The 27,249-nt window shown below is 41.1% G+C and overlaps 1 protein-coding gene across 3 annotated transcripts in view; it reads right to left on the reverse strand.

The window, feature by feature from the left end:
• Nucleotides 1-6,832: 6,832 nt before the first annotated feature.
• The window catches only part of ptar1 (protein prenyltransferase alpha subunit repeat containing 1), a 124,344-nt gene continuing 103,927 nt past the window's right edge, over nt 6,833-27,249 (reverse strand). Inside the window, exon 7 of one of the 3 annotated variants that reach the window (XM_012857676.3) lies at nt 6,833-7,920. In XM_012857676.3, the coding sequence (XP_012713130.1) occupies nt 7,551-7,920 (370 nt within the window). In that variant the 3' untranslated portion in view covers nt 6,833-7,550. The remainder of the gene's footprint in view (nt 7,921-27,249) is intronic. The other 2 variants (XM_021313616.2, XM_036131027.1) reach the window with 2 other exon arrangements.

Below are 27,249 nucleotides of genomic sequence, written 5' to 3' on the forward strand. Positions count from 1 at the left end.
TCCCTGTCGGTTCGTTCTGTTCTCTTCAGCTCACTTCACCTTTTCCTTGTCAAGCCTGAGTTCCCTTCATCTCGGCCTGCCTGCTGCTGGTCCTGCTGTTACTCCAGTCCTGTAAGTATTCACTCTGCCGTGCTGCTGATCCTGCTGTTACTCCGGCCCTGCAAGTTTTAATTCTGCCGTGCCACTGGTCCTGCTGGTATTCACTCTGCATTGCTGCAGGTCCTCCTTGCCAGTACCTGCCATCACTATCCTCCTGCTCAAGCCCGGTACAGACTGTTGGTTTCCATCCTCCACTATCCATCTCCTTCAATAAAACTCACAAACTAAGCTCTGTGTGTGGTTCTGTTTGGGTTCAGTAAACAAAGCATGACAAACTCAAGTTAGCCACCCCCATTGTTAATGACCATTAAGGGGAGAGGTGGGGGGCTACATTTTATCTTAACAACCAGTTTTTATTAGAGTATTAGACATCATTTGCTCATTTTGAGTATGTGACTTTAAGTAGTGTGACAAATTAGATTTAGAGAAACAAATGTGCTATAGTGAAGGCTTACATTCTCTTACAGAATGTGCACATTGTGTGGGCGCCAGCTGGCCCAAACTAGAAAGGTTGTCATGCACTTGGAGCAGTTAATCAGTCGCAGTCACAATAGACTTTAGCCCCATTTACACTACCCTTGTTAAACCGATACATGCCGAGCTCGGTCCGAGCTTGGTTCAGTTAACCAAGCCGAGCTTGGTTCTGACGATCGTTTACACATCACTCTATCTTGGTTCCTTGGCTCCTCCTTGCCTCCTAGTGACGATCTGCGGTACTACTGCTCTCTGGGATTGAAGGCGGGACCAAGCAAATCAAAATGGCGGTGCCTGTAATATTCAGGCAGTTATGCTTGGTGAAACGTCGTTGTTTGCGGAGAGTCAGGCGAAGACGGCAACTTTTGGTGAATTTACTTGACAGTCGGCTTTTGGGAAATGGATAAGACAAATGAAAGTCTAATAAGGATTTACAGACGCAGGAAACAACTACAGATGTTGAGGTTCATCACACTGCTAAGCAGAATCATCTGGAAATCGTGTGTCACGGTAGGGAAGCTAGTATTTTTATGAATGTCTGAAAAGTCAGCTGAGCACACGGAGATGATGTGGTCTGCTCATGCACTCTTTGTTATTAGAAAACACAATGGCTTCCCCCCTTACTCTCTCCTCCGCTTCTCCGTCTCTAAGTCTCCCCTTATCTCCTGCTCTCTGTGTCAGATGTTTAGTTATTCCTCTGCCTCCTTTAGTTATAATGGTACTTGTAATAAATGTGGTGTTTTTGTAGCTTTGGAGGCGAGGATGTCAGAATTGGAGACCCAGGCTCTGTGCTATGGAAAAACCAGCTGATAGCCGCCCCTTTGGTAGCACAGAGCCACATAGTTACTTTATGTAGTGCTCCTCCGGAAGCACCGGAGCAGCCGGGTAACCAGGCCGGCTGGGTGACGGATCTTAGGAAGCATAGCTCTAGATTCCAGCCCCAGGTCACCACCAACTCGTCTGCGTTTTTAACAAATTTTCCCCACTCAGCAACACACAGAAGCAGACCCTAATTATTGGGAGCTACATGGCATTAAGGACACCAGGGACCATAGTTAAATGCCTTCCAGGGGCCAGAAGGGGCGACATAGATTCTTACCTGAAACTGCTGGCTAAGGATAAGCGTAAATACAGTAAGATTGTTATTCACACTGGCTGTAATGACACCCGGTCACGCCGATCGGAGGTCACTAAAGTTGGTGTTGCTTCGGTGTGTAAGTTTGCTAAAACAATGTCAGACTCTGTAATTTTCTCTGGTCCCCTGCCTGATCTGACCAGTGATGACATGTTTAGCCGCATGTCATCATTCAACCGCTGGTTGTCTAGGTGGTGTCCTGAAAACAACGTGGGCTACATTGATAACTGGCTAAACTTTCTGGGGAAAACCTGGTCTGATCCGGAGAGACGGCTTCCATCCCACTTTGGATGGTGCAGCCCTTCTTTCTAGGAATCTGGCCAGATTTACTAGTTCTCCTAAATGCTAACAACCCTGGGTCCAGACCAGGAAGCAGAGCCGTAGTTTAACTGTACTGTTACTCACCCATTACCCTATTGAGACGGTGTCTTTCCCACAACCAAAACTTAACAGATCAAAAACTGCTCTAAAAGGAACAAATCATAAAAATCTAATAAGAATCAATACGGCTCACCTTGAACCAAAAAATAAAACAATTAAATGTGATCTATTAAATATGAGGTCTCTCGCTCCAAAGACTTTGTTAGTTAATGAATTGATTTCTGATAAACAGATTGATTTATTTTGTCTCACAGAAACCTGGCTACAAGAGGACTACGTTAGTATAAATGAGTCAACTCCCTCCAATTATTAAAATTTTCACATTCCCAGATATGTGGGAAGAGGAGGAGAGGTGGCAACCATCTTTCAGTCTGATTTATTAATTAGTCCCAGGCCAATTAATAACTACAGTTCTTTTGAACATTTAACCCTCAGTTTCCCTCATCCGAATTGCAAAGCAATAAAACCTCTTCTGTTTGTTGTTTTGTATCGTCCACCGGGCCCTTACTCTCAGTTTTTGGATCAGTTGTCAGACTTCTTATCTGATTTGGTGATAAACACTGACAAGGTTATTATAGTCGGGGATTTCAACATTCATGTTGACACAGAATGTGATACCCTTAGCATAGCCTTTAAAACTATCCTAGATTCAATGGGTTTTACTCAAAATGTGCATGAACCGACGCATTTTTGGCTCCATACTTTAGACCTTGTGCTGACATATGGCCTTGATTGTGAATAATTAACAGTAGTTCCTCACAACCCTGTCCTATCTGTTCATTTTTAATAACATTTGAGTTTAATCTAACTGAGTTCTCCACCCTCAAAAGAGGGTTGCATTATAGTAGATCTTTGTCGGACAATGCTGCATCAAACTTTAAAGAGTCAGTCCCCCTCTTAATATCGTCAGTATTGCAGAAATACCATGCAGATAGCAGCAGCAATGTTGTTTCTTCCCATTCACAAATAGATATCTTTGTTAACGGTGTGACTTTGTCATTGCATTCTGCATTAGACAATGGCCGTTTCTCAATATGCGTTCTTGAGCGTTCTCGTGTGCTCGTGACACGTCATCAGCCTCAGCCCGAGCACTGTTCCAAAACCCGAGAACGCCAAATCGAGAACGCGCCGAATTCCCCGGATGTTGTTCTCGCCTGCCCTCTTTATCGAGCATGCATCAGAGCAGACTTGTGCGTTCTTCAGACTGACCGCTTGCCCAGAATGCACCGCGGCCGCAGCTTGATTCGAGACAGCGCAAACAGAGCTCACAGCGGTAAGTTAAAAATTCCCTTTTCTGCTGCTGCTGTTCTTCAAAAGTACGTTTTAAGATCGTTTGAGGCGAGAACATTATACTTTTAAGCTTCCCTATGTGGCCTGTTTACAGAGTTAGTGCGTATTTTAAAAATAGTAGTGTGCATAATACCGCTGGTTATGATTTATTTGTTTTGTGTTTATCTGACTGATGTGTGTTGCTTTATTAACTCAATACTTGCTGGAATAAATTGTAAATGTCTCCCTAGGACGGCAGCAGCATATAAAATAAATAAATACATTCTATAAATGTTTTTCCTATCTAAGTGAGTTTCTTCTGAGTCAGGACACGAATAATTGAGAGGAGAAAGAGGGAAAGAAAATAATAGTAATAATAGTATATGAAAAAACAGAAATTTATTTTATACAAATGTTTTATCTTTGGAACAGAATGGTGTAATATATTCAACAAATTATTAACAGTTACTAACATGGTTTAAAACAAAGAAATAACTCATTAAGATCTTATACAAATGTCTATAAACTTACAATTAAAAATAGTTGGAATGGAAATTAATTTACGCATTATTTTATGTATTTTTCCAGGTGGTGAAAAAAAAAGAAATGAAGCAGCATGTGAACATGACTCCAACTGATCTACATTAGGTCAGGTGTAGTCATGTTCTCTTAAACATGCAGCCAGCTGGAGCAGCTCCCTGTCTTCAGCCGCCGGATGGTCATCCTCCTCTGGATCCACCTCCTCATCCTCCACGTCCAGCTGGTCACCTGCTGCTATACTAATATTGTGAAGGATGCAGCAGGCGGCGATTACTTTTGGGGCAAACGTCAGGCGGACCTCCAGCACCCTTAAGAAGATGGAACGCCACTGTGTCTTCAGACCTCCAAAGACACGCTCAACAATTTTCTCACTTTGGCGTGGTGCCTGTTGTAGCGTGCCTCCACTTGACATGTACCAAATATAAAATTAACTTGTAATTTAGGTAATATGCTGATTTGTCTTAATCTTTTATCCAATTAATATCATCTATCAATTGTGTGTCATTGCTGGCTCTATTTAAGGACAAGAAGGTAAGAGATCTTACTGGCAAGCTGTTTCCTATAGGATGCACCGCAGGCCAGCCAGCAGAGGGTCACCAGCACCTCTATCTCCTGTGGCCATCTATGAACCTGGATGGATGGGCAACAGCTGAAGGAGGAGGAAGATGGTGGCCCTGTTAAGCTAGAAGGCTGGTTTCAGGTCCCCTTCATTAAAAAATATTTGGAGGATTGGCACAGAAGTGTTTATCCTCACATATTTTGTTTCTGTTTCTTCCTGTAAATAAAAAATGCCAAATGTTACCATCATTGTTTTTTGTCACCTTTTCTATGCATACAACTATACCTGTTTAACATGCAGATTATTATAGTTCTCAAGAAAGAAAAGGTAAAATGTATAGTAAATGTAACAAATGGCTGGTATTTTTACCATTTCACTGAAAAAATGGGCTGAACTAACTGCACATAATTTATAGATTAATCACTGTAAAGGTGGAAAGACATAAAAATGTTTTTTTTTTCCTTTCTTAATGATCAATGTTGTGAAGGTCAGGAGGTGCAATAAAGTAGCTTAACCCTACTGTTATTAATGTTAAAACTGGGTCTTAATTTTTATTAATATAGGAAAAATAGTCACAATTTCAACCTGATCACGTTTTTAATATCATCATCAATGGTTTTTTTTAAAGATAAAAGTAGGAAAAAGGCTGTCAATCTTAAAATGCCTACCAGTTGGCGATAGATGGGTGAGCAAAGCCTGCCTTCTGAGCCTCCTCTGCTGCATCAATCTTCTCCTTGCTCGGATTTGCCTCCTTAATTGCGCCACCTCCTCTTCAGCCTACTGGTAAAGCTGACCAACGACCGAAGCAACAGCAATATTGCTCGTATTGCTCATTTTGCTTCTACAAAGTGCTGATTTTTAAAGAAGATTCAATTGCCTCTGCAACTACAACAATTACAACTCCCCACAAAGAATTTCACGCTATTGCTGGTTTTATACCTACAGTTCTGTAATTATTTTAGATATTTTTTATACTTTTTAGAAATTAATTTAAATAAAAAACGTTTTCAATAAGATATGATGGTGTAGTGTATAAATAGTTTTGAACGTTAAAGGAATGCTCAAGCGCTGTGGGTGTGATGACATCACAAGTATACTTCTGTTCCAATGCACAATACGTGCTGCGTGCTCGCGTTCTCGTCAAGTCAGATCTTTCTGTGTTCTTACCGAGAACAGACTTGACGAGAACGCGAGTACGGACTCGCGTTCTCGTGAATTGAGAAACGGCCAATGTAGCTCCCTTGAAAAAGAAGGTGATTATTCACAGGAAGCTGGCTCCCTGGTTTAATTCAGAGCTGATATTCAGGACAAATCTGTTAACTATTTGACTCATACAAGTAAACGTTCTGTGTGTATGACCACAAATCATGCACGCCGCGCAGTTCTAAATGTAGTAATTTCACGTAATTTAAGGAATACCCTATTGGAACTACTGATTTCCTTGTTGGAAGCATCCATTTCCATTTGGGACTGCTCATTTATTTTTTGGGGACTGCCAACTTAACTAATTGGAAACACGCATTTTGTTATTGAGACCGCCCATTTTCTTGTTGGAGCACAAGTTTCCCTTTTTATCTGGGGCCGCCCATTTCATTTCTGTGACTTCCCATTTCTTTGTTGGGGCAGCCCATTTGTAGTAACAGCTGGTAATAGTGCCATTAGTGGATACACCATAAGGATGTTTTTGAATGTTCCAATGTTTTGTTAAAGTTCTGTTACCCACGCACCCGTTAACTCTTGTTCTTCAGTACCATATGTGCAGGAATGTTTTTCCATTATTTTTCTGGGCACAGGCACAGCTTTGCAAGACAACAAAAGTTAATGAGCCATGTGAACCGCTTCTTTTCAGTCCTGCTGCAGAACCTGTTAAGATCATCTCCCAGACGAGGATTCTGCTCAGGGGGAAGTTCTCCTGTAAGCTATTGTGTTTCTCAAAGTATTCCAAATTAGCTCGATTGTTAGCCGAGACCCTGTGTTTTACCTTCTGGGTTATCTTAACTGCCTTGATCTACATGACAAGCTTTCTCTGGGCCTCCTTGTGCAGGGCCTGATTTCTACTGCTGTAAGCCCCTTCCTTAGTACAACAAAGCTTCCTCTGATATAAAATTAAACGTTGTTATACTGTTTTTTTTTTCAAAGAGTTGTTGTACATGCTGATGCCAGTGGACAGGAAGAATATCCTTTAGCTGTTTGTCTAACAGCATATCTAAAGAAGCCTCTCAACTAAAACACTGTTGTATGACAGTTTCATTAAGAAGATGCTCAGGGTTGTCCATATTGTTCTTATTTTTTTTTTAAACAAGAATTTTTTCCACATTACATTAATGCACTGCTACTTCATGTTTTTCTAATCACAAAAAATCCCCAAAACCTGATCTAAAAGTACAAGAGGGTAAACTTTTATTGTAAATTGACTTTGCCGTTTTGTTTACCACTAATAAAAAACAAACTGAAGCATATATATTACATACATTTGTAACATTACGTGACATGAGCTTTGTGGTTTCAAGGTAAAAACATGTCAGCAATTTTCTCTATCAGCTCTGAATAGGTTAAAATACAGTGTGAAAAACAGAAAGATATCACTACAGAATAAAATTAATTCCAGAGGATACTTGTTCCAGTAATCTGTTTAACATGAAAACCATTAAAACTGAGAAAATGAGATTGATGAACAATGTGTTATATCCTTATTTTACTTGCTTGTAACTGCTATTTTAGTATTTCTCACTGTCAAATCCAACAACTCTTGGTAAGACTGATTCTTTTTCTTTCAGTTACTCTTCTGACTTAAATTGAAAAATATAAAAAAGAACACAATTTACTGCCAGACACATGGAACACAAACAGGCTGTGTAGACAGATTTGACTGGCTCAGATCATACTCAAACAGGTCTTCTGAGGAACTGCATCAATAACTCATCCTGCACCCTGCCTTCTGATGGTAGTTAGATAAAATGATGACTAGTTCTGAAATCAACTTAACACAATATACATTTAATTAAATTAGACCTACAGCTAAGTAAGCTATTCATAAATATGCATCTAAAGGCCACTTAAGTGTTGAATGTATGGGCCTTGATGCTATACATCTTAAGACTGTGCACTAATGACAGTATCTAACCACTTTTTATATGCCAGAGCAAAGTTCTTCTGCTCAGGGTTACAGCAACTGTCTAGTATACTGTTGACAAAGATGTGTTCATTTTGTAAAGTCAGATGGTTAGGCAGAAGGATTCCTCTCCTGAGACGCTTGCTGTCACAGTCAGGCAAGGACACGCCATCCACCTCCATTGGTACACTAACATGCCTTTGTCTGTCCACATTCCCTTCGTGGATGGCACATGTTGGCCGGGTGTCCCCTGGGTCATTGGTACCAAGAAGATTTAACTCGCTCTCTCTGCCATCACCGCAGGGATGCTGATCCTGCGTCCACTGGTGCCATAAGTAGTATACATGCCGCCTAGGAGAAACAAAATCATTACTACTGTATGTTATTGCTGCGATTAAATTGTGCTATAAAAAGCACAAAAAACAAAAAAAACATTTGACCCTATAGTTTTAACTGCATCTTCTTTCTAAAGATAGGTAGAGAAATAAAAACCTATAGATTTTTTTAAACCCAGGTAGTCTATAGGCTTCCATTGAAAAAAGAATCATTACAAAAACAAAATATTTTCTAATAGAATCACTTCCGCTTAATTAAGACTGTATTTAGACTGAGTTCTGTTGGCTGTGACATCATCCAGGGAAGACAGATCACATGCAATAGCATGTGATCTGTCCATCTAATGTAGAACAGATTACTGGATCAATGTGTGCTTCTGTGCTTTTTTGTCTGTCTTGTTGTGTCTCTGCTCTGTCTTCTGTAACCCCCAGTCGGTCGAGGCAGATGACCATTCATACTGAGCCTGGTTCTGCTGGAGGTATTTCCTTCCCGTTAAAGGGGAGTTTTTCTTTCCACTGTCGCTTCATGCTTGCTCAGTATGAGGGATTGCTGCAAAGCCATGTACAATCCAGATGACTGTCCCTGTGGCTCTACGCTTCTTCAGAAGGAGTAAATGCTGCTTGTCAAGACTTGATGCAATCTACTGGGTTTCCTTAGATAAGAATCTTTTTTTTTACCAATCTGTATAATTTGACCCAATCTGTATAATCTGATTGAATATGATTTTGGAAAGTGCCTTGAGATGACATGTTTCATGAATTGGCGCTATATAAATAAAATTGAATTGAATTTAGAATATTTCTGTGATGATGCACAAGTTAAGCTAGGCTCCTCTTTCAATATTTATTCAAATAATACCCATCAGGTCTGAAGAATCAGATGAAAAAAACTCATGTCTTGTGTATGAGAAGAAGCTTGAGAACTGCTTGAAACTGCCCATTGCTCATGTACGTCATACTCAAATATATAACATCTTGTCTGATTGAGGGTGAAAAAAATGGGAGTCGAAACACTCGCTACATTCATTTGATCAAGAAAATTATGCTTGTATCACCAATCTGTAACAAGCTAAGCATTTTCATATGTGCATGAGCTGTGTACAGAGTATTAGTAAAACATGATACAAAAGAAATGTTTATAAAATTTTATTTCCTTAAATATTTAATCATCTGTAGATTCATGTAATAATCATACAAGTGCTGGTCATATAATTAGAATATTATGAAAAAGTTTTTTTTTTTTCAGTAGTTCCATTTAAAAAGTGAAACTTCTATAATATATATATTTTTTTACATACAGACTAATATATTTCAAGAGTTTATTTTAATTTTGATAATTACAACTGACAACTAATGAAAAACCCAAATTCTGTATCTCAAAAAATTTAATATTGTGGAAAGGTCCAATACTTGAAAACACCTGGTTCCATACTCTAATCCGCTAATTAACTCAAAAAACCAACAAAGGCCTTTACATAAATATACTTGTGTAGACTACACGATCATTGGGAAGACTACTGACTTGACAGTTGTCCAAAAGTTGACCAAGGACACCTTGCACAAGGTGTTCACAGAGCTCTGTGTCCAAGCACATTAATAGACAGGCAAAGGGAAGGAAAAGATGTGGAAAAGCAGATGTGGAAAAGCACCCTGGACAATACTATCCAGGGTGCGGCTAACCGCACCCTGGAGAGTATTGTCAAACAAATCCCATTCAAAACTTTGGGGGAGATTCACAAACAGTGGACTGCAGGTAGAGTCAGTACTTCAAGAACCACCACTGATAGACGTATACTAGAGCCGAATGATTAATTGCATTTGCAGTTAAATTGCAATGTTACCCAATGTGATTTTGTAATTGCGACGTCATGCAATTTTCCATGAGTGCCTCACATGATCATGTGACATAAGCAACGTGTTTGGCCCTACCGAACACAGCACTTAGAATCAGCACCTTGAAGTAACAAGCAATGGCGTCAGGCTCCTCAGAATCTGTCAGTGAAAGTGACACCTCTGCAGATATCTTGGTTCCAGAGAAAAGCTGTATGGGATTATTTTGGGTTCTGTAAAAATGACAGCATCAGGCATTTTGACAAACTTGCCTTGCTAAAATTCCTACTTCACGTCACAGCACAACAGACTTGTTTCAACATTTAAAATATCACAAAGTGCTGTATGACACTTGCATGGCCAATATCCCATCCAACTAGTGGCAAGACACTAGTTGATGGAAATGTTTGAGAAAACGACTCCTAATGGATACAGCTAGCCTCCCCCACCATATTACAAGCCTGTCCGGCAGGTTTTACCATCCCCCCTCGCCAGGTTCAGTGTCGGTTGTTTATTTTAAATGCCTCAATGTTTGAGAAAAATGTGAAACAGTCCGTAAATTTCCTGTCTAGAATAAAACCTCCCAGGCAACTAACCTAAAGCACTAGCTGTTATTAGCTTGACCCACACCACGGTACCCGGTTTAAGGGCTGCATCCCTCCTTCAAGCGGCATCCCGCAAAGCTCCGCGCTTCCTCATGCACCTCCTGCGAACCACCAGAAAACTACCATCAGGATTACCCCATTTTCTGTGAAAAACCCTGGCAAGATTTAACCCCTCCTACACTCAGGAAACGAGAAGGAGGGGTGAGGAGACACCGATGCAGCATACTGAAACCTTTTTGCCATCCTGTCTCAGAGACAAAAACACAAAGGGCAATAAGCAAGCATGCCTATGCACATTATCCCGATTATTTTAATGAATCATGTGATTAAAATTTATCATACGATTAATTGATTTATTGATTATCACAACAGGCCTAAACACAGCTCAAAAAGGCACAAGGATATTACTCAGTCAAGTGCTAAATTCATAGCCAAACACATGATGCCGCTCAACACAGTGACCAATCCGGGGTTTGTGGCTATGATGAATACACTAAATACGCGGCACACTGTACCATTTCACACACATTTTAGTCAAACTGTAATACCGCAACTGTTTGATGAGTGCAGGCAAAAAGTCCCAAACAAACTGAAAGACAATTTGTTTTTTACAGCCGTGACAGATTTGTGGTAAAGCTGCACCGTTGACCTATACCTAAGCCTCACTGTTTATTTTATCACTGGGGAGCTTAAAGCTTAATGTTTGCAGACATCATACTTTCCTGATGACCACACTGAGGAAAACGTCGCCACTGGACTACGGAATGCCCTAACAAGCTGGGATATTAAAGAAGAACATGGTGAAGGCTGGGCAACTGAACGAGTGAACCAGGCTCCAGCGTTTCGGGCACTGCTTGCATCTCGTCATTGGTAAGTTTAAAAAAGATGGCCAATTAACAATTGACCGTCTGAATTAATAATATGACTTGTATCAAAGCACACGGAGACCCGTCTAACATCTGCCTTGCTCTATTATTCTATTTCCCCTGCTTAACATCTAACATCTGTCTCGTTCTATTTATTTATTTTCCCCAGTGTCCTGTCTAGCAATGTGGCAATAAGAATTGATGTCATAATGCCAAATAGAGCAGAGACAGATTTTACTTTCACAAGTGTCTCGTTCTATTTTTCCCCCCCCCCCCCCGCTTGACACTCTGCAGGATAACAACAATATAGGCGGCAGGCTTATACATACATACATACATACATACATACATACATACATACAGTGTGCGATTTGCAAAAAACCCAGAGGGGGGGATCATTTCAAAAGTTTTATTAATGAATAAAAGTTTTATTAATAATGGTTAGCTAGCAGGTGCTCTTTCAGGTAGCTAGCTAGATCCAGTAGGTTAGACTATTGTTTTTAATCTTGCGCCATCTACTGTCGGGACTCGGGAGTGGGTATTAGTTTACTTTAACCGCTTTGTGCAGAAAACGTAATAATACTCTTTAAAAACAAACAACAAAATGAATTTACAAATGTGAAGGACACAAGACATGTATTATCAATTTTGAAAAATCCATAATATTCAGAGGTTAAAACAAAACTAATCAATTTGACTGAAAACATTTTCTAGTCAGCCCTTATATTCCCGGGGCTGTGGACATAATGCCACCTTAGTAACCTCATTTGCTTATTGTACAAAGTCCACTTTAACCAAATGTGGTAGTTCCATTGACAATTCCTGTATCTCCCCACCTTCCAGATTCAGAGCCTTGGCGCCATCATGGACAGCTTTCTCCATAATCTCCTTCACTTTCTACATCCATAACATCATCAAGCAAGTTCTTCCTTCGCACTTTTGCCAAACTGGTCCACAGTCCACTCACCTTTCCACTTTACAATTTCAAAACCCTCCATAAACTGCAGCTAATTAAAAAAACAGCAGCTTGCATCATTACATAATTTTCTTCACATCTGTACATTAACTCCACTGTCACATTCAATATAAATCAATCCTATATACTCTGTGTCCCCACCTCTCGCTCATTGACTGCTGGAGATGGTCAACAGCCCCTCCACGACCTTCTTTGTTACAGAAAAGCGCAGGTGGAATAAAATGTATGATATTTTTTACTTTTTCCGAATCAGACCCAGTCAAACCGGCACATCGTTTCACATTCCGACCCTCCTTCTTCTTCTTAAAAAAAAAGCACGTCATGCTAAATTAGCCGAGCTAGAGCGTTACTCTTTCAGTTTTAAATAAAACATAACAGCGACAGACACACTTACCGAGGGAAGGTGTTGTCAGCTGTTCTATCCACTGAACTTTCTGACCTGCTGGTTTGCATAAATCCAGAGAAAACCTTTGACCACCGCTACTTTCATTTATGCATCTGTGGTCAGTTTGAGATATTCTTCCAAAAGTTAAAATGATTGAACACTGATAAACCTCAAACTGGTAGATTTCCGCTTTGCAAAGACCCGCCCTACTCTCCTGTTTGGCTAATGTCCTAGCTCTGCCAGATTTCATTGGTTGAGCGCAGCTTCTGTTTAAAATCTTGAATAAAAAGTCTACACGGAACATTTTGCGCTCATTTTCCAAATGACGAAAGTCCCTCACAGCGACTTTTGTCTGATAATATTACTTATTCAGATTAGAAGGGGGAGGAATGTATCCTCCCCAGGGATAAAACATGAATGACCAGAAGGGGGGACATCACAACCAAAGGGGGGGAGAAATGATTTGCACCCTGTTAATTGGCTGTAATGGTGCATTGTCACATTTTATTTTTTACCTTTTTTATTTATACGTCAGTAGTTCACTCTGGTCGCATACAAAATTTCTATGAAAGATTATCACATCCTTCTTGCGTTTTTAGTTATTTGGCCATTTTACGCTTTGTTTTTACTAAGTTTGTTTGTATATAAAGCCTTTGGTGTTTATTTATAATAATAGAGGAAGTACAACCAGGGATAAAATAAATAAATATATATATATATATATATATATATATATATATGTGTGTGTGTATACATATACATACAGCGACACTGACTCGATTAGTGACGACGCCGACGGGACGGAGCCGGGCACGTTGGATCCCGTATTCGCCCAACTGTTTAATTCGGACACTGAAGAAGAAGAATTCAAGGGATTTGCGGAATAACTTGATAAAGTGAGTTTTACATGTTTATTTTGTGTGTTGTGTTGTGTGACATTAACGTTTGAGCAACGTTATATATTGTTATTGCTTTGCACTATTTCGAGTGTTGCTATATTGTGATAGCACTAACGTTTGATTTACTGTAACAGTATCAGACTGTTCTTTACGTGTTTATTGAATCCAGGAAAAGTTCCCCTATACTATGTGATATAAATGTTGCACTACATATTGTGCTGCTGTTGTTAAAAGATAAACGAAATACCACATCACATAAAACAGCTGTTCATTCATGTTGGGAGTAAACGGATTTGTCAGAATGCTGGTTTGTAAACTATAAATAAAGTTTGACTGACACATCTGACTGTTTTGTTGACATTCCCTTTAGCGCAGCTCCATCTAGTGAATGCATAACGTAACCCCAGCCTCTACTGTAGCGTCTATTCTATGCGCCTTATAATGCAGTGCGCCTTATATGTGGAAAAAGTTTTAAAATAGGCCATTCATTGAAGGTGCGCCTTATAATCCGGTGCGCCTTATAGTGCGGAAAATACGGTAAGTATAATATATACACATAGATAGAAAGATTATAGATTCATTTCATAAAACCGTGTGAACCTTTTAAGATCTGGTACAGACTTTTTGGGGGAGGATTAAAGAGATAAAATTACTAATATGAGAAAAAAAGTCATAGGAGAATAAAGTTAAAAAAAATGACAAAAGTGGTAATATTATGGGGAAAACGTCATATTATGACAAATAAGGGCGGGTTGGGGGGCATTTCCAGAATACTCACAGTTTGCATAATTAAATTAAATTAAATTGTATTTATATAGCGCCAATTCATGAAACATGTCATCTCAAGGCACTTTACAAAGTCAATTTCAATCATATTATACAGATTGGGTCAGATTATACAGATTGGTCAAAAATTTCCTATATAAGGAAACCAGTTGATTGCATCAAAGTCCCGACAAACAGCATTCACTCCTAGAGAAGCGTAGAGCCACAGGGAGAGTCGTCTGCATTGTACATGGCTTTGCAGCAATCCCTCATACTGAGCAAGCATGAAGCGACAGTGGGAAGAAAAACTCCCTATTAACGGGAAGTAAAACCTCCAGCAGAACCGGACTCAGAGTGAACGGTCATCTACATTGACCGACTGTGGGTTACAGAAGACAGAGCAGAGACACAACAAGAGAGACAAAAAAGTACAGAAGCACACATTGATCCAGTAATCTGTTCTACATTAGATAGTAATTGCGGGTGAGCCGTCTTCTCGGGATAACTATTTCAGTCCTGGAGTAATAGGGCCAGGTTAGATTATTTTAATTATTTTATTCTTTACAAGAATAAAGTCAGGATAATTAAGTCAAAGGTATACGAAAATAGACTCGTAATATTACAAAAATAAAAATATTACGAATAGAAAGTACAAATCCTGTATATCCTGAGATTAAAGTCCTCTGATACTGTTTAAAGTATCAGACGAGACTTAGTAGGCCGATGCTCTGACGCACCCGCAGCATAGGGAGAACCCGCCCGACGAGACGTCTACGTATATAACGTCTATGGTTCTTCCACCTCCCAGTTTGTGACGTCACGGTGCGGTGCAATGTTATCAGTGAGCAGTTATCGTCAGTTATTGCAACCGTAAACTGCAGAAAATACGGGCAGCGCTGCTCCTTATGACTAATTCACTCTGATCCTGTCAGGATGAGCTGCAGAGTGCTTTGTGAGGCGGAGGGATATTTCACCATCACTTTTTAGTTATATGGCACCCTTTAGAGCCGAAACAATCGACTTCACTTTCAGCAGCAAGCCCAAAAATCTTGAACCCGCAACTCATGAAATTTTCAAGCGAATTTAGGAAAAAGAAGACCAAAGTCGCATAAAATAAGTGAGTTTGGCAACAGTGAGCAGTTTTTCCAAGTGTGTCGTAACACTCCCCCTCCCCGCAAACTCTACATTATATAAAAGAAAAACCTACCAAAAGGTCTTGCTCTCATGTCATCTTGAAGACATTCTTCTTTGAAATTTTGGCTACAGACGATGTGTTTTCTCTCTGGCCAGAAGTTTAATAGCAAATCCTCCCTCTTCAAGTTTCTGATCCGCTTAGAAACATCACAGGATGTGACGTCACATCCTGTGATGTGCCTAAATATGGGCAAACTGGTCGCCCTGTTCACAGCTTTGGATGGTCAGAGCTGTGAACAGATCATGAAATTCATAAATTCATAAAAAATCTACGTTTGCTCTAAAATTCTGAAAATATTCATGGATCTCAAAGAGTGCTTTCTCTAACCACCTAATTTTTTGAATGGCTATTGAAAACAGTGTTTCAGAGAAAAAAAAAAAAACTTTATAGCCTTGCACATGTAAATTTCAATGTTGTGTAAAAAGGTCAAAATCGCCTGGATTTTTACCAAACTGAAATCTATGATTAGTCTTCATATTCTTTACAAATAGTGGCCATTTCTTTGGGGATTGAACAATATTTGTGGAAAATACATTGATTTCTCCATTTTACAAACTTTTAACAAAACAGAGTGTGCAACTTTCAAAAACCTCAATTCATGCAGTGAGAGAATTGTTACATCTTATTCAAGGAATACATCCTGAAAATCCAAGATCGTTACACCTCAAACTTGATTTTTGGTAATTTTTCAAGTTTTTTTTTTTTTACACTTTTGGAAATAGGCCCCGCTAACTTCTTTCAATCATTACCATATTTAATACTTTAGTTCAGGGCTATGACTTGAAGGGGATGAAGAAGGTTTTGTAAAAATCCAATCAGCCATTCTTGCGTAGTAGATTTCTTGACATCACAGTGCCCCCTAGTGATGGGCGATCCTTAAACGCGGGACACGTGTGTAAAATCTTATTTGGAGTATGGGTTAAGAAGGACATGTTAAAATCTGTTATGGTTTCAGAATAATCAGCAATTACATTTAGAGCTAGCTAGCTAACAATCACTTATTTTAGCATTACTTTTCAAAAAAGTCAAAATTAAAAAAATCCGCCACATTAACTTTTTTTTATTTGTCCATTACACGGTTATATATGGAGTTTTGCACGGATTGCACAAAAAATGTAGGAGGAGTAAATAACAGATTTTAACATGTCCTTCATAACCCATAATCCAAATAAGATTTTGCACATGTGACCCGCTTTGAGGACCGTCCATCACTAGGGGCGCTGTGATGTCAAGAATTGTCGTGGCGGCAGTGCCCAGCTATGGTCCAACACTTAGACCTCTAGGCTGCAATTTATTCACTCATATGTACATTTGTTATCATTGATTTTTTTTTATTAAAAATGAGTTTTACAAGTTTATGTGCGTATCAGGCATATTAATCCAGTGTCACTATAGCCCTTAAACTCAAAAAGGTTGGTGACCCATGGTACCAACCTTTTTGGCAGGGTTGAGTTTAAATGTTTTATTCAGTATCACTACATTGGTGTTGTGAAGTATCTGATAAGTCAGATCAGATGCAGTGTCCAGTCAGTAACTTTTATTCAACAAGGAGATCATTTAAATTTAAAGATTCATTTTTATTGTGTTTTGACTGCTTTATTTTTTAACCCTACAAACCATACCTATCAACACAAAATTAATGTAATTCAGCTATGAGGATGGAGAGAAAGAAGATATGATGACATAAGAAGAATCAGGACAGACAGGGGAAAGCGACAGGTTGATCCAATAGTGAGGGAACAGCTACTTCATCCCAAGCAATAATGTTTAAACATAATGTTTTGAAACAGTATTAAAATCTGTAATTTTTACAACTAATATATAATGCTTTTTTGACCATATGACTTAGTGAAGAACATCACAGACAAGGGATGAAGGAGACAGACATGAGCTCAGTGATAGAAGGGACAAGTTATGACATCAGGTAGGAATAATTACAGGAAACAAAAACGTATATAAACATAAACGTATATACCATGATGGTTTGAATTTCTGATGACGATATTTCATTGTGTTCTTTTTTGGGAAAATTAGTGCAGGCAGATATGGTGAGTCAATCACCACAAAGCAGAATGTGGAACAGAAAGGTGCAGATAAGGGAGAGAAGAGGAGAGGACCAGATTACGAAGAAGATGGAGAGGAGCAGAGGTCCAGATGATGAAGAGGGAGAGCTGCAGAGGAGAGTGCTGAGACAAGGCTCTATTCAGAAGATCCATCTGAATGGCCTTTACCACACAAAACAGGGGACACATTTAGGCAGTACATGGTTGAAAATGGCCCACAGAAAGTTTCTGATGGCCCATATCCAAGATCAGAGAAGAGTAAGAGGTGTTTTTGCAAAGCACACTGTTTTCGTTTACTGTCTAATGGAGAGAAAGTTGAACAAGATTGGTTACTGTATTCCAAAAATACTAACAAAGTCTATTGTTTTGCATGTAAGCTTTTTGGTGAAGCTAAAGTTCTTGACATGCCTTGTGGTGGGGTATAATAACTGGCGATGTATTTCAAAAACACTGAAGCACCATGAAACCAGTAGTTCTCACAAACGCCTATCTGATGTGGAAAAAAAAATGGCATCTCGCTTACGCCTAGGTAAGACTATTGATAGTGAACTGCAGAGAACCATGGCAGCTGAAAAAACACCCTGGAGAAGTGTGTTGACTCAAGTTATTGACTGCATAATCTTCCTTGCAAAGAGAAACTTGCCACTAAGGGGGGAAAATTCTCAGTTAGGAAATCCTAAAAATTAACATTTTCTGGGAATCCTTGAGCTCATAGCACGATATGATGTCACAATGGAAGAACATCTTAGAAAGGCTCCCTCCAAACAAACCACTGGATGTCTGACATGGTGCACTCAGAATGAATTTTTAGATTCAATATCAGAATGTATTTTGGGTAAAATATCTGCCCAGATCAAAGCCTCTATCTTGCAGTGGAACTGGACTGCACACCTGATATTTCAAAGTAAGAGCAGGCCTTAGTCATCTTTCGATATATTGATACAGATGAGAAGAAGAAAGTCACTATATCAGAGTCTTAGGAAGCAAAAGAAGTACCCAGATGACAATTCATGCACTGGTCATCATGAAAAGGAACCCACAAGGCACTTCAGGTGCATGATTTTCAAGCAAGAGCTGTCTGAGAGATTTTCCAATTTTCAACTTGTGTCTGAGAAATTGAAATTCATCACTAAAATGGAGCACATGACAAAAGCTGAGCTGGAGGAATCAGTGACCACATATGTCCTGATCAGCTGTGAAGTTTCAATATAAATTATTCAAGAAATATACCCAGCAAGCCGTCTGCTGAAGAGTTACAAGGCTCTAGAAAAGTTAAGTTTCCTCATTCAAGAGAACCTTGATTTGGTATTTCCAAATTTGACAGTAGCTCTTAGAGTATTTTTAACCATGCCTCTGACAGTTGCATCTGCAGAGAGATCATTTTGCAAGCTGAAGCTCATCAAAACATACCTTTGTTCAAATATGAGCAACAATCGTTTGTCCCAGTTAGCAGTGATCTCTATTGAAAGCAGTGTGGCACGGTCTATTTCATTTAATGCTATACTTGACAAATGGCCACGTGCAAAGTCACGGAATGTAAATGTTTAAATGTCATAAATGCTAAAACTCTGACATGGAGTCCAGGCTGTTAATATTTCATATTTCCGCTACAGAAAATGTTAAGCACAGAGTGCCACTCCTGATATAATATGCAACACAAAACAAACTCTATAATATGACTACTGTATTTTGTAAGTGCATAACTAAAGGAGGAAAGCTGTATGAGACAGGTGGTGGGGGGGCACCGATGACACCTTTATTGCAGTAATAACTATAAGAAACAACACCAACCTTGAGATGTACCAGTGCCTATGCAATATTGGAGAACTGCTATGGTGAAATGCATTGTATAGAAAACCATTTGGGATCACAAGCGAATCTGTGAAAAAATTTCTGTTATCCTGCAAAACATAAATTCATGATTCGTCCAGATGCATGTTGGTTTGGCTGAGCAGGGGGAGCCGGCATGCTCAAAGGGGCAGGGCGTGGGTGGGCTTAGAACCCGTTAATAACTGCTTGCAGTTCTAGTTACTTATTGTTCTTTTAAGGCAAACTAAAATAGGATCTATAAGACAAGTTCAATTTTGATTTTTAGCTAAAATACGAGCACTTCTGCTGGGGAAGAGGTGCCTAAGGATATTCCACTGGGGAACACAAGACCTCTTGTAATTGTAGACAGTGGGCTGGCCAGAACTTCTGGATTGTTCTGGATGAAAGCAACAGATGTGCTAAAGCATTCTGACTCCTATCATAGGTAGAATTGAAAAAGGAGAATACTCTATCATTATCTCAGAATAGCCAATAAGTCAGAAGCCTTTCGCATGATTGGTTGAGTTCACAGAAGACCATTAAAAAATAAATAAAGGGCCAGTTTGCTGGAGAAGTTTGAATAATAGCGTAAAGGCAAAGTTTCCAGGGGCAGAAAAAACACCAGGGGCGAGATCTATGATTTCATGCTGAGAAAATACATTGCCTGCATAAGTAGCTAGATACTAAAAAACGGAGAGAATATAGGGTTGAAGACAATTGACGTTGTTTAAGTCATTTCCTCAGGAGAAAATCACCTAATGAGAAATAAACACAGGCCTTAAAGTAACCTTTGGTAAAAGCAACCTTACGGTTTTGAATAATATACTATAGGGGTGTCAGGACTCAGCAGGCAGGGTCGGGCAGCTTGCTGCCGGCTCTGCAATCTCTGCTTCTCCCACAGGTGTTCGGGGTTGACTGTTGGGCGGAGCACGCACACCTGCGGGCAGTTGAGCAGCACCGGGCCCCTCTATAAGAACTGCGCTCGAACAGCGGGAGGATGCCAGAGTGTTACCGTTGTGGTATGACCAATCGGCCACAGCTTTTCGCCTCCTTACCTTTTCAGCAGACTAAGATAGTCCTCCGAGTCTCCCAAGTACACTCGGTGGGGCTCTAGCCGTCCAACAGGATCAGATCCGGGGGCTAGAAGCCGCAGTATCCGGGTTGCAGGACCAGCTACAGGGTTTTGCTGCCCAGATCAACCAGCTGACAGGTATGTTGAGCGCTAGCCGGCAGTCAGCTGTTTCCGCGTCTGCCAGCCCCTCCCCTGAGCCCGCGTCAGTAGTGACGTCATTGGGAATCCCCGAAACCTCATCCCCTAATCCGGAGAAATTCTCCGGGGAGAGTGGTGACTGTGGGGGTTTCCTCTTCCAGTGCTCCCTGGTTTTTAATCGTTCTCCCAGTCTCTTTACCCACGATTAAGCTAAGATCTCTTTTATTTTACGACTTCTTACCGGAAAAGCCCTTAGATGGGCGGAGACCCGCTTCCCTGACTGCCAACAGTTCGGCTGCTCTTTTAGTGATTTCCTAACAGAGTTTAAGATGGTTTTCACGGCCAAATCAGACGAAGTGCAGAGTTCCCAGCGGTTGTTGGCCCTTCGGCAGCGGGGCAGACGAGTGGCTGATTTCGCCATCGAGTTCCGTACGGTGGCTCCGGGTTGGGAGCAGCGCGCGCTGAAGTCCGTGTTTTTCCAGGCATTAGATGAGTCCCTCAAGGACGAGCTGGCGCGTCTAGAGGAGCCAACCACTGTTAATGAATACATAACCCTCGCTGTCCGGCTAGATAACCAGCTTCGGGCTCGGGGCAGAAACCGGCCAGATAGACCTCTCATTAATCGGCCACCTCTGCCCGAGCGAAACCCCTCTCGACCCGCCGTGACTCCTTCATCGCCCCCGGAGCCTATACAGTTGGGCCGGGTTCGGCTCACACCCTCTGAGAGGCAACAGCGAATGAGTTCACGATTATGCATTTATTGTGCCTGTCCCACCCACTTTATTAAAGATTGTCCAGACCGGCCAAAAGATTAGGTTTGTCGGTTGCAGAGGGGGAACCGGCGGACCGATCTCAGTTGTCTCTTTCTATTCCTCCACGCCTCTGTTTAAAGGCAGTGATCGCTCTAGTAGATTCGGGGTGCGATTTTAATTTAATCGACAGTTCCTTTGTTCTCTGCCATGAATAACCCATCGAACCAAGCCTTTAGAACTCGTGGTTTCCGGCAATCACAGAGAAAAGATCTCATTTCTAGTTTTTCCTGTAAAGCATGCCCCACTAGTTTTAAGTTTCCCATGGTTGCAACAGCATAACCCACTGATTAATTGGGCCGACCCGCGGGTTGAGACCTGGTCACCTAAGTGCCATGCTGACTGCTTGCAGTCAGCTGTACCCGCCTGTCAGGTGCACACACTGCCCCAACCTCAGGTAGATCCCGAGCCCTTAAAACTGGTTCCTACGCCCTATCATGACTTAAAACAGTTCTTCGGCAAGGATCAGGCGTGTTCGCTCCCGCCGCATCGCCCGTACGACTGCGCTATTGATCTCCTGCCTGGTGCCCTGCTGCCGACCAGCCGCCTCTATAACATCTCCCAATCTGAACGTCAGGCCCTCGAAAAATATATCAAGGAGTCGTTAGCCGCTGGGTTAATCCGTCCGTCATCCTCCCCACTCGGTGCCGGGTTCTTCTTCGTCTCAAAGAAAGACAGCTCCCTTCGCCCCTGCATCGATTACTGTGGCCTAAACGCTATAACTGTTAAAAATAAATATCCACTCCCACTCCTCTCCTCCGCCTTAGAGGCGATTCAATCTGCCACAGTCTTCACTAAGTTAGATCTGCGTAACGCTTACCACTTAGTGCGAGTCCGCCGGGGAGATGAGTGGAAGACGGCCTTTAAGACTCCCCTGGGGCATTTTGAATATCAGGTCATGCCCTTCGCCCCTGCAGTGTTTCAAGCCCTGGTAAATGACGTTCTCTGCGACTTCCTAAACATCTTCGTCTTTGTCTACTTAGACGATATCCTTATTTACTCCCGCAACCAAGCCGAACATCAACACCATGTCCGCCAAGTGCTCCAACGTCTTCTTGAGAACCGGCTATTTGTAAAGGTGGAGAAATGTGAATTTCACAAATCCTCAGTCTCATTCCTCGGCCTCATCCTGGAAGGGGGGCGGGTCCGGTCTGACCCCAAGAAGATAAGAGCTGTCCTCGAGTGGCCCGTACCCAATTCCAGGAAAGAATTACAGCGTTTCCTTGGGTTCGCCAATTTCTACAGGCGTTTCATCAGAGGTTACATCGAGGTCGCCGCCCCTCTTCATGCCCTCACCTCCGTAAAGATTCTTTTCTCGTGGAACCCTCAGGCTGACTCGGCGTTCACCACCCTAAAGAAGCGGTTTTCTCAAGCACCCATCCTAATCCACCCTGACCCGAAGAAACAGTTCACAGTGGAGATTGATGCTTCTGACACCGGGGTGGGTGCAGTCCTCTCCCAGAGCTCAGACCAAGATCAAAGGTTACACCCATGTGCCTTCTTCTCCCGACGTCTCTCCCCAGCAGAACGAAATTACGACGTCGGAGACAGAGCTGTTGGCAATAAAACTCGCCCTGGAGGAGTGGCGTCACTGGCTCGAGGGGTCCGAGCAGCCCGTCCTGATCTGGACAGACCATAGATACCTGGCCTACCTCCAGACGGCGAAGAGACTGAACCCCCGTCAAGCCCGCTGGTCCCTTTTCTTTTCCCGTTTTAATTTGACCATTTCCTATTGTCCCGATTCCAAGAACCAGAACCCCTGTCCCGCCTTTACTCTCCTCCCGACTCAGAAAAGGAACCAGCACCAATTCTCCCGCCGTCCTGTGTGATCGGAGCCCTCCATTGGAGGATCCAGGACCTAATCTCCCGAGGCCTTCAGATCGAGCCAGACCCAGATTCTCTGCTAACCCTGGCATCCTCCGGACCCGGACTTTCCTCTCCCGACGCTTCTGGTGGCCCACCTTGTCCCAGGACGTAAAACAGTTTGTCCTCTCGTGCCCCATCTGTGCCCAGAACAAGCCGTCGAACAGACACCCCGCTGGCCTCCTTCAGCCCCTGCCGGTTTCCGAGCGCCCCTGGTCGCACATTGCCCTCGATTTCGTCACCGGACTCCCCTCATCACAAGGAATGACCACAATACTCACCGTAGTCGACAGGTTTTCCAAGGCATGCCATCTCATCCCCCTCAGAAAGCTTCCCTCTGCCCTCCAAACGGCCCAGCTCCTGATGAAACACGTGTTTCGTCTGCATGGTATCCCGCAGGACGTTCTGTCTGACCGTGGTCCCCAATTCATCTCGCGGGTGTGGAGCGTTCCTTTGAGAATAAAACCCGTGAAATCTAATTTGTCTCACCGAGTGTATTCTGCATGTGGGCCAAACATCTAAAAGCAAACATGACAAGGATAATATTAAATGCGACTAAAAGTAATTAAATGTCTGGAGGAATAAAATATAATTGAAAGTTATAATTGAAAGTCGAGAAAGGGAAAAAGGAAAACAGAAGGTGCTGGAGAATTAAATGGTTGGGGGTGACAAAACATTTCCTGTTTCTGACATTTTCTGCTTTTGCTGATGACAATTACATGCCTTGAAAACTTAACTCTAGACAACTTCTATTTGTTGTTTTCCTGTTTTATTTTTTTATTATTTCATCCCTGACCAGAGTGCTTTGGGCAGGGGCATCCTGAGGTGCGGCCAAAAGAGAGGAAACCACGGTCGTAAAACGAAAAAGGGACACCGATGAGACTAACACCAACACCAGCAAAAATACGGACTGACTGACGGGAATGTGGATGTGTTGAGTCAAGTATGACATCGTTCTCAGCAGTTCTGGAAAAATGAGGTGTAAAACACACATTGAAGCTGAACAAGATACAAATTATTTTTTTTGGATGAATAGAAAAAGTATTAAAGTGATTGACTGCATGGAGTAATGCAACGAAATTTCGTTCTGTATGCACTCTGTACATACAAAATATGTCTAATGCTTCTGAATAAAAGGGAGAAACTACAAAATTAATTACAAGACAATTTTAATTCTCATTTTGTTTTGTTTTTTCCACCATGTTCTCTGAGAACCTCGCTCCCGACGGCCTGATTTCATACCCAGCTGCATTTTCCATAAGCAGCAAGACTCATTTCACTCCCACTGCGAATTACCAGAAAGCTTATTGAATTTTTCAAAACTTCTTTTATTTTTCTGCCTTTTGCAGCAAGACTTGGCTGCTGGACTTAACAGACATGGACCTGTAGTCATGGCTGGTGGACTGAGGAAGAGTCCTTGGTTTCAAAGGGTGGTAACTTATGATCTGAAGAATACCAAATTTTTTTTTACTTTGTATATTTGGTTGGGGCCAGCAAAATCTTTCACAGTAAACTTAACAGCAATTTTAAAATAAATGAATCGAACAATAATTATTAAAGCACGTTTATTTTAACACCTCAAGACTAAATGAAAAAGAAAAAAGCTTAAGAATAAAAAAGCTTAAAATGTAAACTGAGAATAACTCAGAGAAAACAATGTCAATGATAAATGCAGTTATGCTTTTAATGGGGAAAAGTGAGCACTACATTCATTGTAAGTACAAATATAATTTCAAATTATTAGTAAACAGGTTAAATACCAGGAGGGATCTGGGGAGGAATCTCCTTGCCTGACCCTTCCCCAAATAAACATTAATAAACCTGACTTAAAGAAAGCAAGTGTGCATACATGCAGAACTGAGGTAGCTGGTCAATGGGACCATTCATAAACTATTAATTCGGTTATAAAATCGCCAGGGACCAAGTGTGAATGAAAGTTTACTAACTTGAGTGTGGGTGAATTTGATTAGTGTGGATGTAGCTTGTAGGATGAAAGCTGTATGACTGAGCTGTTAAATGCTGAATCAAAGAAACTGCAAGATGTATTGAATGATTTGGAATTATTTAGACAACATTGGCAAACAACAATAAGTAGGGACTAGGAAAATAAGCCCTGTTTTTACTTGTGTAACGGCTGTCGATTTCACGCAGTAGTGCAGCCTGGGCTCTACTTTAATGATGCAAAAATGACTGTAGCAGCACATGCCTGGGATAGGCTGTAAGGACACTGGACCAGCCTACAACATACAGAGCTCCTGTGTGGACCATTTCCAGAAGCCATGGACCAATCAGGACTAGGGATGGGAATTGAAAAACGGTTCCTGATTAGAACCGGTTCCGTGTTTTCCAATTCTGTGGCACCGTTTGGCAGCTCGCTAAACGGTTCTCTTTTCGATTCCGTCGTGCCGTGGCTCTTAGCAGCACAACATTAGCACAACGTTTTTTTACGCAGGTTACGTCACGTTTTATACGCAAGTTACGCACATGGCGTTCAGTAAGCACGTGTGCGTAACTTGCGCACAACGTGACCAGGCTTAAAGCAAAACAAAAAAAAGTGCCACCCCATCGGGTAAATGGGAAAGTTTAGCTTCATTTTAAGGAAGAGAAAGATGGCAACGAGGCGCTTTGCAATCATTGCAAAGTGGCAATTATATCTGCGGGAGGAAATACATCCAACAGGCAGAAAGACCTGCGCACATAACATGGCATACAATTTAATGAATGCCGTGTTTTTGATTCTTACCGGACAGAAGCTAAAGTTACGACCAGCATGGAAGGCAACTCTGGTGGTAAGTAGCTAGTTTTACATCACTGGCTGGTTCCTAGTAAATCATATGCCATTTCTGGAAATAAACCAATTTCCTACCTCTCTTTGGGGTTATTAAGGGAGTGTGCCTTTATCGTTAATCCAGCCCTTCCTTGGTAGCATGTTTAATTAGAACTACTGGTAGCTGGAATTCTTACATGATTCTAGCTATTGCAATGGATGTAACAAAACATGCTACGAAGTTGCTCCGCAGCTCAGGGAAAGAGAGAAAGGTGATGCTCGTTTATTTAAATTAGGGGGAGACGAGTTTATTTCCAAAAATTGTACAGTAATGCTTTTTCAATAACGGATGGCTTCTCCATTAGATTTAGATGACTGAGGTTATCTAAAGAGAGATTAATAAGCAACTGTCACAACAAACTTACATTTTCTTGTATTCTAAAAAATTCATCTACTGTATTTAAGTTTGTGCTTACATTCCTTTTATTATTTAAACAAATATAAATGTTACTCCAGTTGCACATTTGCTGTGGACATCTTGACCTTGTTAGTTTGTAAGGTCGTGTGATAGTTAAGTAAACAAAGTTGATGCTCATCATCAAACTGTTTGTTCTCCTTTTTTCCCCAAATTGGAATTGAAAAGAGAATCGAAAAGGAATCGAATCGTTTCACAGAATCGATAAGGGAATCGGAATCGTGAAAATCTTTTCAATTCCCAACCCTAATCAAGACCTTCCTCAACCCTTTAAAAGACTCTGAATTAAATTTCAGTGGGGCTGCATTTGAACAGTCGACGCTGTTTGCGAATCACTATTGGTTTGGGAACCTGGAGAATGCTTTAAATTCTGCCATTTGACTGCTGTTAACTGTTAGTTTTCAGCTTGTTAAATTTGAAAAAGCTCAAACTAGATATTAGTTTCAGAATCATCAGAATCAGAATCAGACATACTTTAATAATCCTAGCAGAAAATTGTTGTTTCAGTACAATCGCCATAACATGAACAAACAAACATTACAAACATTTCTGGGGGAGACGATTTACTGAGGCCTTGTTGCCAAGGTCAACCGCCTTACGCGGTGCCCACAGGGCGCTGTCATTTCTCTGTGAAAAAATAGAGGCCACAAAAAAAGGGAAGGTGAGAGGGTAAAAAACATAACTCAAACTTTATCCTATAACAGGATACAGTTTGAGATATCAAAAAACCTCTAGCACAGAAAGCACAAATAAGACGAGACACATATAGCAGAAGGATAACATTGAAGATTTGTCGTGTGTAAGTTCATCAGTATTCGTGAGCATCAG

Source organism: Fundulus heteroclitus, unplaced genomic scaffold (genome assembly GCF_011125445.2).
Source record: "Fundulus heteroclitus isolate FHET01 unplaced genomic scaffold, MU-UCD_Fhet_4.1 scaffold_40, whole genome shotgun sequence".
In the NCBI taxonomy this organism is placed as follows: domain Eukaryota; kingdom Metazoa; phylum Chordata; class Actinopteri; order Cyprinodontiformes; family Fundulidae; genus Fundulus; species Fundulus heteroclitus.